The sequence below is a fragment of the Apaloderma vittatum genome, unplaced genomic scaffold (genome assembly GCF_000703405.1).
Source record: "Apaloderma vittatum isolate BGI_N311 unplaced genomic scaffold, ASM70340v1 scaffold25509, whole genome shotgun sequence".
Taxonomy (NCBI): domain Eukaryota; kingdom Metazoa; phylum Chordata; class Aves; order Trogoniformes; family Trogonidae; genus Apaloderma; species Apaloderma vittatum.
This window is the reverse complement of record NW_009734970.1, coordinates 1-11,132: the sequence shown is the minus strand read 5'-3', so window position 1 is coordinate 11,132 and position 11,132 is coordinate 1. Positions and strand designations below refer to the sequence as shown.

The window sequence follows — 11,132 nt, the reverse complement described above, 5'->3', positions numbered from 1 at the left end:
TCCCACTCCCCGCGCGCAGCAACGCCAGCCAGCCCGACCGAGTCACCCGGGGTCTGGTTAGCGCAGACGGCGAACCCAGGTGCTGAGCTGGGAACAAGATCCACGCGTCACTGTTTTTCTCTTGTTAAGGAAAGAAACCACTTTGAACACATACATCCGGACATGGAATGTGAGCAGACTTCACAGTAAAAGTTTAGTGTTACGGGTTTGCTGTGGTACCATCGCTCAAGGCTGCGCACTAGATTTAGCTTTGCTCATCTTAAGCTAACCACGTTCTCTTCTTCCTGACGAGTTTAGTACAGTAGTTCAAGCCACAATTTAAACTGCCCATTGGTATGCTCCGAATTTCTGTATTTTATTTATTTCTTTTGTACACTTCAAAGAATCTTAAGATTTGCATCCAAAGAGAACCATGCTACATAAAAATTATCCAGGATTCTCGCCAAAAAGAGTTCTTGAATAAAATCTAAAAAATACTATTGCAATGCATCTCGCAGAGAAAAAACGTTATTCTAAATGTAAACAAATTCACTCGGACACTTTAAAACTTCAGCGGAGTAGTTGCTGACTTATCTTTGCCACGCTTGCTCACCGAGCACGCCAGGAGAAGGGCGACGCCGCCAGTTCCTGCCACCATCATCTGGGAGGGGACAAGAACCGTTCCAAGTAGCTGGAGATGGCGTCCCAGTGCTTCCACAAAAAGGCAATGAAAACCACTATAAGTAAAGTGCTGAACGTCCTATTGCGAGTCTTCATGAGGGGCACGACGCAGTTGGCCACGGTGGAGACAAAGACGAGGAGGACGGCCATGACGGCCAGGAGGATGTTGATTAACTTCCCCAGCAGGTTCCTGGCCGTGGCGTTCTCCAGCCCCTCCAGCTGCACCACTTGCTGCTGCTGCTGCTGCAGCTCCATCTTGGAGATGCGGGTCTGGCACGCCTCCAGGGCCTCCTGTCGGCAAGAACACACCACTGGGTCACCGCACCCCACGGGCCTGCCCCACAGGCACAGGGTCCACGGCTCCGCCTCCCCCACCTGCCGGGAGCAGGGCAACCCTCCCCACGCCTTGTGCGCTTCCCACAGGACGTGAGTCACCACGGCGATGGGTCACCACATGGATGGTGGGTCACCATGCGGCTGACGATGGGTCACCGTGCTAACGAGTGACCACAGTGATGTCACATCAGGCAGCAGGAGCAGAGGAACCTGCACTACTCCCACAAACGGGGGCGAGGAGCTCCTCGCTAACAAGGTGCTGCTGTCTGTCACACATCGCGTCACCTCACGGACACTGGGAGGTGCGACACAGAGGTGACAGGCTGGGGAGGAGCTGGGCCTTGTTAAAGCACTTCAGCTGCCACCTCGCCCCCACAGCGTGCTGTCCCTCACATGGTGCAATGGTCACCCCAGACCTTACCATCCCTCCTGCCCAGCCAAGGGGCCCAGAGGGAGGAGGACGCCGACGGCCTTCAGACGGCCTCTGTCCAGAAAGTGGGGGCTACCCCTGAGACACACTCACCTCAGCTCTGGTTCTAGGAAACCACTGAGGGGACAAAGGTGCTGTGTCTCGCCAGCACTCCTCCTCCTCTCCTGGGAGGAGGCCACTTTCTCTGCAGCGGCTCGTGCTTGCCCAACCCCTCTGTGAGCCCATTCACTTCTCATGCCGGCCTGACAGAGAACTAAGTGAAGGAAAGCAGCAAACCAAAAAGGCTGGGCTGCATCCTGCTCACTGAGGGAGCTGAATGAGCTCAGGGAAAGGTTTGAGAGCACCAAGGCTGGGACTGCACAGCTGCCTCCGCAGGAGGAAGACCTTCTCCTGTGGCATCGGCACAGCTCCAGGGGATGTGGCAAGCGCAGGAGAAAGGAGATGTCTAGGAGAAGGGTAAAGAGCATGAGATTTATGAAATGCCTCTGGGAAGAGGCAAAGCACATGGAAGGAGAAGGCTATTCTGTACAAAACCAACATCTCTAAAGCACCACTGATTTGGGCGTGGCTGTTTTCAGACCTTTTCACAATGCTGAACCTCAAGTGAACCAACCCAACCTGCAGCACAACACTGATCACAGGCAGTGGGTGGGCTGGGCAGAAGGGAGAGAGGTTTAAGGAAATTACCGCGATGAGAAATTCCTGCTCCGTTAATCCTCCCCCAGAGTTGCTTTTCTCAGACATTAAAGCCAGCTTTGGGTAAAATCTAGAAGTCTGCAGCAAGCAGCAGTCTCTCTCAGACTGACACTGGAAAAGGAATTAGGACACTGTTCCTCTGCAACATCAGCCCATGCTCTTAACTCAATGCTTACTTCTTCCCCAGCAATGCTGAGGAACAGTCTGTCCCAATTTGCAAGTTTACACTGAAAGTGCTGAATCATAAAATGAAGGCTAAAAGAAGCTATTGAGAAATCTCCACCTCAGTTTAAGGTCCCAACCTTACCTCTTCCTGCCATGTTAAATTACAGAGGAGAACAACACCTTGTACCATTCCCCCAGCAGAGAGGGAATGTCTCCTCTGTCAGAGGCCACGGCACCACTGTCCAGACACTGATTATTTCAAACCTGAACTTAAAGGTCACCGTCACCTGTTACATTTCTCTGTCATTGCATCACGCCTGCGAAGGTCAATTAAACATGAGGGGTTCTCCTCAGTTATGGTCCCTGAAAGCACAGGGTAACGCCACTCAGCCCCCTCCAGCAGCGAGTGGAAGGACGCTGGCACGGCTGGACCTGCAGCTGGATCTACAATCCTGCTCCGTCCCCAGGGGAAATCACCTGCTGAAGCGGCTTGCGGGGAGGCAAGAGGGAGAACTTTGACCCACAATTCTCCGCTTACGCTATCAATATCTCATGTCAGCGATCAGAACTGAGATGCCTGCTAAAACTAGCACGACGGGTATTTAAAATGAGTGATAGACCTGTTTCTGAATAGGTCTGTCTTTATAAGGTTTAGTGGCTGCTCAGGTCACTTCTCAGGTCTTTTGCTCCGAGGAAGGCCCTCTGACTTCATAATTGGCTTCCATAGCTTTGGTCTTTTACATACTGAAAATCTCTTTGAAAAATATCTCCTTGTTTGGGTAAACTCAACAGAAAGAATTGTTTCCTGACTCAGGACAGCGGGTACACAAACCCATTTTTCTCTAGACATATGTGACCACTGCTCTAAAATCAGTGGCACAGGAACACACCCTAGGGTCTGTTTACTGGGAACACTACTGTAAAAAAAGTGCTCAGGCCATGGCCCTTTAGTTTCTAACACTCTACAAAACCCTGTACGAAAAGTGGATCCAGGCTTCCACTTTGCTACAACTTTTGTCAAGGATCCTGCCCTGCTGGGCCACGGGCACAGCCTGTCCCTGCAACAGAAGGTACCTGGAGAGAGACCCGCGGGTCGGAGATGGAACGAAGGCCCTCTCACACCTCATCAACATGCAGGTTAGCAAGAAAGCTACACGGATTAAAACCAAATACAGCATCACAGAAGTATTTCAGAAGTGAGTTACAAAAGGAGCAGATGGAAGCCAGGACCAGAGTCTCCTTGTCTCCATCACCCACCTGTATGTCCCGGGCTCGCTCGTAGGACTGATAGGCAATTTTCTCCTCCATGCTGGCCAGCTCCTGCTTTAAATTGAGGATCTCGTTCTGGTGGAGCTCAGTCAGGTCATTTAGCTGCTCTTCGAGTCTTTCACATCTAGAAATGACGGAGATGGTGCAGCACATTAGCGGGAAGAGCACGGCAAACCCACCAGAACAGCTGAGCAATGGACATCAGACTTTTCGCCGACAGCCCGTGTGCCGGCCTCGGCCACTAAAAGCGTGCTATGATGCAAGGGCCCCTCACTGGGAATTCAGGAAATCCCTTCTGCCACGTAAGGTAATGTTAATCCTGTCTCTATCCTGGGGAAAAACACACAGAGCACTTAAATGACAACTATCAAGTGATGCAAGAAATCAAGGACAGAATTAGAATAAAGTTATTCCCCCCACTTTTGTTTAAACCACACAGTTCTCTCTTACTACCATAAGCTCTTAAGCATTTTCATCTACACTGGGAACAGTAACTGGCACAAAAATGACAGAGAAATGATTATGTGATCGATGCCTCGGAGAGCGTGAGGGTCCTGCCTGATGGCCGCACGTCAGGTCACACGGCTATCTCTGACTTACCTCTTCTTTATCTCTGACGAACGATGCAAAGACCGTCACATTGTTTACAAGGAGGGCACATGAATCACTAACCTGCGGGCTTGCTTTTAAGTTTGCTAAGGGTGAATGGACTAGGGGCAGTCCTAAGGAAGAGGGTTGCCCCAAAAAACGCAGTTACAATTCCGAGAGACACAGTTCTATTTGTTATTGAGGGAGCTTTGAATTGACTTCAATGACAGCTCCATAAATTATTTTATCACTTTCAAAATCCATTAGGGATACTTCATAGCTGCATGTAGTACTTAATTTTTGGCATTTCGAGTCCAAATTCACAAGCAATTCGCGCTCCAACACCCTTTTAAAATCAAGCAAGTATTTCTACAACTTCCCAAAGGCACAGGTGCGCAGGGAGCCGGGCCACAGCCCACGGGTCGGGAGTGGTGAGGGGTGCACCACCTGCCCCAGCCTCCCCCACCAGGCTCCTGGCCGGTTCCTCACTCTTGGTTCACTTCAGCGCTGGTGGGTACCAAGGGATGGGCACAGTTATCGTGGCTGTCGGGGATTTTCCACTCTGATTTGCAGTGACTGTCTGCTCACCACGGACAAGCTTGCCACGCAGCTCTTTATCGTGTGACCCTTGATACCAATAACTGACAGATTTCCAAGGAATTCAACACAGAGGTAACTCCTTGTTTTAATTTCAACTCCCCTCTGACTCCATGTGAATTCAATTCACACACACACATGCATAAAATAACCAATATTCATCTGGAACAAAGAATTTAATTACAAGTTCTGAAACTTAAGACAAAAATCCTGCTTCCACTTGTTTGTTCTTCTTCCAAGATTTTTTTGGTGCTTCACAAGCTAAATATTCAGAATCTACAGGAAAAAGCTAGCCCTTAAAAACAGTCTTGGGCTTTTGTCTTTAATTGGAAAGCCTGGAGAGGATCTTTATTTTCGCTCCCAACGCAATGTTGCTCTGAACTCCAAAGGACCCACAGCAACGAACCACCTGGAGTCAACCTGCCTGGGACAACCACGGCCGCCAGGGCTCAGCCCAGGCAGGTGCCACCAGGGCTCCACAGCCCAGACAGGACACACAAGGAAACTGGTTTCCCAAGAACAACAAGCTGCAAGCAAGTTTTTTAGAGCGGCTAATGAAGAACGAGCCCAGGTAATTAATATTGCCATTTGCTCCCACACAACTTCAAAAAAAACCAAACAACCAACTCAGCAACAACCAAGAAATCGCAAATAAACCCACTCCAGGTCCCGAAGGCAGCATGAGTTACTTCCAATATATTCAGTTTGCTAACATATTGCAAAATTCTCCAGTGGGTTTATTACACAAAAAGGGACTTGAGCACTTCTGAAAATATCATGATTATGTCTTTCAACCTTCTCCCACATAAACACCCTTCATTAAATGGCTGTTGCCAGGAAGCTTAAATCCTGCTCTCCAACAAGAAACAATTGTATTTTAATAACCTCAAAACTACCTCAATCTACAGGAAACATAAGGAAACGCTGCAAATCGGTTAGTTAAGAGCTTAAGCACAGCATGATTAGTACCAGGGTTGGCTCCAGTCCTCCCTGCCCGAAATCCAGGACCACCAGCTTGTTCCCCAACCCACAGCTTTGGTGGTTTGCGCCCAAGAACCCCCGTCCTTCAGCAACTGCTGGAATTGGGTTATTTAAAAAAAACCCAAACACTCCTCGCCTCAACCTATCCAGACTTCTTACTGAAATTACACTTCCTCGACTCATCTCCTTTTCACTCCTTGTCCCATTATCTACAATTTTGGATTTTTTTTTTTTTCTGTGCTGTTTTCTACGGGTGTTCAAATTTGAAAAGCTAAGGGAGGTTCATGTGATTTACAGGGCTTGAAGCCAGGTGTTTCCTGCTAAAGGGCGGTTCAAATTTAACTCGGAGATATTACAAAAATAAAAGGCATGGGACACCTGTCCAGAGGGTTAACGTTATACTCACAAGTCCCTCCCTAACACAGGAGTGCCAGCGTCTATGCAAGAGCCTCTAACCTTGTCTCTGCATATGGCAGTGCCCTGAAGAGTCAAAACCCACCTTATTTCAGCTACAGAAAATTCCTCACTGGAGGCCAAGATTTCTTTTTTCTGCTGCTCTCTAATGTGTGAAAATTGTCCTTAAAGTTACTAGATTAAGTAGTTCTAGATTAGCTTAGTAGTTCTAGATCAGTTCTAGATTAAGAAGCTCCAAGACATACACTTTTCTGTGCAATAGCCTTTGCTGCCACAAGTATCTTGGAGACCACCAGAGGTGGTCATGTGGAAGACACCCAGGAGCCACTGGGGGGCTCAGCTGAAGTACAGGGTACGGAAACACTTCATTTTTAAAAGCCATGTTGGATTCCCACACATTTTCTGAGGCTCGCTGCTTGGGAATCAGGGAACTGATCTGAGAAAAGGCTAAGAAACACAATTATGACCATCACATTTTTTAAGAGCCTCGGGCATTTTAAAGTAACAGCTGCAGAATACACGGCGAGATGAGATGACAATCACTTTATCCGCACTCAGTAAGTGCTCTGGTGAGTAAAGAAAATAGATCGTGAGAACAGACGGAAGTCCAACAATGAGACTACAACGAAAATCAGATAAAGGAGCGTGCATGCGTCTTTGCGTTTTGTCTGGGGATTTTTCCTGACAGGAGCATGGGAGACCCGAATGCCCTTTCCAAGGATGCTGGGCTTGGGAAGAAACCCAAACCCTTGGGCTGGCCACACGCCAAACATGTGAGCTCATGATCTCACTGCGTACAAACAGGTTCCTAATGGGACATTCAAGATCAGGAACTTTATTTCAGTCTCAATAGCACAGAAAGTCCCCGCTCATATCGGTAAACAACCACCACCTTCCAATCTATGAGATAAGCAACGGGTGAGCTCAGCACCTGCTCCCAGCGTGGAAGAAACGCCACGTTGGCCGAGGCACTGCCAGAACCCTCCTTCCCCGGTGCCTCAGCCCCAGCAGCACGGCTCGGCTAGGGGGCAGAACCAGAGCCCCCCAGCAGCGGGTCCCAGTCCCGCAGGTGGTCAAATCGGCAGCTGCAGGGGCTGGCGGGCATGAGGGGAAGCAAGGAGAGGCAGGGAGGAGACCAAGGAGGTCACAGGGAACCTGCGAGGCAAGTCAGGGCTGATGAACAGAGACTGCATGGATATGCAAGGAAAAGAGCTCAGAACCTGCAAAAAAGGAAAACATCTAAGAAAGGGGAGACAGAGTACAGGTGAAAAACGTGGGCTTTGTTCCAGCTTCCAGGTACAACGCAAACACTTAATGCTGCCCTACAAGCAAACGCTTCTCCAAAACACTTCTTGTTTTAAGCTCTGACTGAACTCAGTGTTCGTTTCTGAAAGCTTCCCAGACACAGAGCAGAGTTATGAGGCATTTATAGCTTTTAAAGCCAGTTATGATTAATTTGAATCCTCGGTTTCAAACCACAACCTCCATTCCCATCTTCTCATTTTTTCTGGAGGGAGATGAGGAAGAAGAGGTGTTCCCAGCCAGGGGAACAGGTACCAGCCCTCTGCTCCAAGGTGCAGCACCCTCTGTGCCCTCAGACACACCACAAACCTTTCAGTTCTCAGGGCAATGGTGGCTTTTATCTGAATAATGTTTCAAAATACAGAAGCTATCCAACAAGAAGCTGGATTTGCACAATAAGGGACCGTGACTAACCCAGGAGCCGGTTGCAGATCAGGCAGTTCCCCACTCACCGCTGAACACCAGCAGAGACAAGGACACTTAATCTGGTTTAACTGTTCCTCATTAAAACTCACCCCTTTAATTAATTTGCATCAACATTCCAAGAGGCAGGTCTAAATTACTATCTTTTTAGGCATTTATAAGCCAAATAGATTCTCCTGGAATGTTTTCACTCCGGGCTGCCTCGGTCGGCGGTCAGGCTCTGGGCTCCCCACAGGGGAGCGCTCAGCAAAGGTTAACGGCACGGGACAAGACTCCAGACTGTGCTTGGTGAGAGGAGCTACTTGAACCTTGCCAAACGGTTTCAGAGAACAACTAGCCAGTTCAGCTGACAACACACATCAGTCCCCAAAGTCTTCTTTCAGGCCGTCCCTTCAGCTGAGCTGTGCTTGCATCCAGCACTCCACCATGAATGGCTGCTGCTGTGTGTGTGAAACAACAACCTACACAGCAACAAACAACAGGACCCCTCTCTGCTGGGGAGCAGAAGATCAAACTCTGCACCACTTTGTTACGTGACTTCGTGACAATGAGGCTCCATGAACCAAAGCTGCTGTGCTGGGTGTCGGTTCCAGTCAAATCGCTGATCGTTACAAAGCAGGATTAGAGAGTGGCGGTGGTCTGGCTTTATCTGCCCAAGCTTTGCAAAGCACACAGAAAACTCGCTGTCTCCACAAGATCCAAGCAGGCTGAGCCTTTACAAATGTTCTTCCAATGATCTGGCACCAGCATGTCTAAAGAGCTGCCAGGCAACTCCGTGTCACACCGTGCAAACGTGTGGCGCACAGTCCCTCCGAAAGCCCGTCCCCACACCCAGCAGCTCTGCCCAGTTGCGCTCTGCGCTCTGCAGCCTAGCCAAAGTGAGGAAGGCCACGAGCAACAGAAGCCTGCTGTTCTCCATCAGAATGAGGAGTCAAGCCCCTTACATTTGTTATTTAAAGTTAAAAAACGCAGTTTAAGAACGCCATGGACTTAGACGGCAGCGCGGCTAACAGCTGCAGAAGGGCAGCTGGTAACTTGCTCCCAGCGAGCGACCAGAGGGCTGAGAGACATCCCGCTGGGCAGCATGGGCTGGCCAGGGGCTGTTACACACCCGGCACGCGAGGGCAAGGGGAAGGGGAAGCGTTCCCTCAGCATCTCTGCACGGGCTGGCCCCGGGGAGGCGGGCGGAGGAGCTGGCTGCTGCACCGCTCTGCCGGGCTGTGTCCCCAGAGCCACCGTCACCTCTGCCCTGTGGCTGCTCAGGAGCCAGCAGTGCTGCAGCAACTCATCTGTGAGGGAAAGGCTGATGGAAACACGGGCTCTCCAATTCCAGAGCCGTGAGACCCCCATGACAAGAGCACTGCCCATATCTGACGTAATTTAAACTCATTTCACCGAACCTCACCACTATGGGGCTGAGCAGAGAAGGGACGGAGATAGTCTAGTTCTGGTACATGGCAAGATCATGTCTCTTTGGAGAGCCCTAGGAAAGCTGGGCATTTTTTTCTCTGGTAGGTACGGATCCAAGTGTTGGAGGAGGCAGGGCCAGGCCACTGCAGTTCCCTGTCTCTTGCCTTGATCCAAACCTTTGCAGGGTTTTTGCAGGGCAAAGCACTGTCTGGACAACAGTAACTGCATCAGTGTACTCCTGGCCTTTTGGGACGCCTCTCTCAACCTCTTTGGCTTGACTTTTTATCTTGAAAACATACCAACATAACCTTTTCCCTCACTACTTCTTTCGTGTACAGAAAGGGAGAAGAGTAGCGAGATAGTGGTATTTACAGAAGACAAAGCTGGAAGGTGAAATCCCGAGAAGACTGCAGAAGTCCCCATCGCAGTCAGGCTGCAGGAACAGCCCTCGGAACAGCCCCCAAAACAGCCCCCTGGAGCTCTGCAGCTCTGAACCGAAGCAGGACAGCACATACCTGTACCGCTCCTCCTGCAGCGTCTGCATTATTAACGAGTAATCCCTCTGGTAGCGAACCTTAAGGTCCTCAAATGATTCTTCCAGTCTTGCCTGTGTCTCTCGAATTTCTTGAATCTCATGCAGTATTGCATCAAACCCTGAGCTCTGCATATCCAGAGTGTTTGTTTTGGAGCTCGAAGCTCCTGCAGGGCCCCCTGTTGTGCTGTTGGCTCCCACCGAGCCTGACGTGGCACTGGAGCAATCCTCTTCACTGCCATACTTTGGGCTTGACTGAAAGTTCTGAATAACGCCTAGAGCCTTGCCTCCTGTCCCATCTTCCTGGCCTTCTTCTAAGGAGTCTTTCAGGTTAGCAATGTTATCTGCACTCCCAAACTTGTTCCTTATGAGGGAGGCGATCTCCCGGGGTTTGGAAACCACAGCTCCTGCTGCCGAGTGTGTGGCTTGCGATCACTGCCATACTTTGGGCTTGACTGAAAGTTCTGAATAACGCCTAGAGCCTTGCCTCCTGTCCCATCTTCCTGGCCTTCTTCTAAGGAGTCTTTCAGGTTAGCAATGTTATCTGCACTCCCAAACTTGTTCCTTATGAGGGAGGCGATCTCCCGGGGTTTGGAAACCACAGCTCCTGCTGCCGAGTGTGTGGCTTGCGAAAAACTGGAAAGGCCGCCTTTGACGCTGTCCACGACTCCCTCACTGAAGCCAGTGACTTTCGCTCCGACATCTTTCAAACCCTGATGCATATCCCTGAAGACGTCCTTCGGCTGCCGAGGGATGCCATTCTGCTCGATCTCCCGCAGCTTTCGATGGTAATGTTCTAGCTTCTTCTGCAGCTGCAAGATGGTCTGGGCTGACTTTTGGTTTTTCTTCTCAAACACTTGCTTAATGCGGGCGCTCTGCTGCTTGTCTGCATTGTTGGCCAGTTTCAGGTATTCTGCAACGTTGTCATCACGGGCCGTTTGTTCGATTTTGATCTGCTCGGTTAACTTCAGTATCTTCTGCTGCAGGTGCGTGATAGCCACTTTTGTCCGCGGAGGGTCTGGGGTCCCATCCACAGAGTCTGCGTTGATGCTGCCATCAGTACTCGAGGCCACCGCACTGGAGGTCTGGGCTAGGCTGCTGACTTCCAGCCGCTCGATCTGGGCAAGGAGAGAGAGAAATATGAGCGCTAGTCACCAGTTTCACTGACATTAAACCCTTCCTTCTTTGCACCAACCATCTCGACAAGTGAGTGGGATTCTGGAAAAACGCACTGTTTGTCAGCTGGCCAGGGTACAGCACCAAGAGGCTGAGCTTCGTATGCTCTGTGGGTATCTAGAAAAAAGCAAACTCCTCACACAACCTCAAACA

At 50.1% G+C, this 11,132-nt stretch overlaps 1 protein-coding gene across 1 annotated transcript; it reads right to left on the bottom strand.

Moving 5' to 3' along the window:
* Positions 1 to 358: 358 nt before the first annotated feature.
* TMCC1 (transmembrane and coiled-coil domain family 1) lies at positions 359 to 10,921 on the bottom strand (the record flags this gene model as incomplete). Its single annotated transcript, XM_009876457.1, has 4 exons — positions 359 to 951; positions 3,545 to 3,680; positions 9,787 to 10,111; positions 10,312 to 10,921. Coding segments are annotated over 4 exons (1,386 nt in total), but the record flags the coding sequence as incomplete, so codon positions are not given.
* Positions 10,922 to 11,132: the final 211 nt, after the last annotated feature.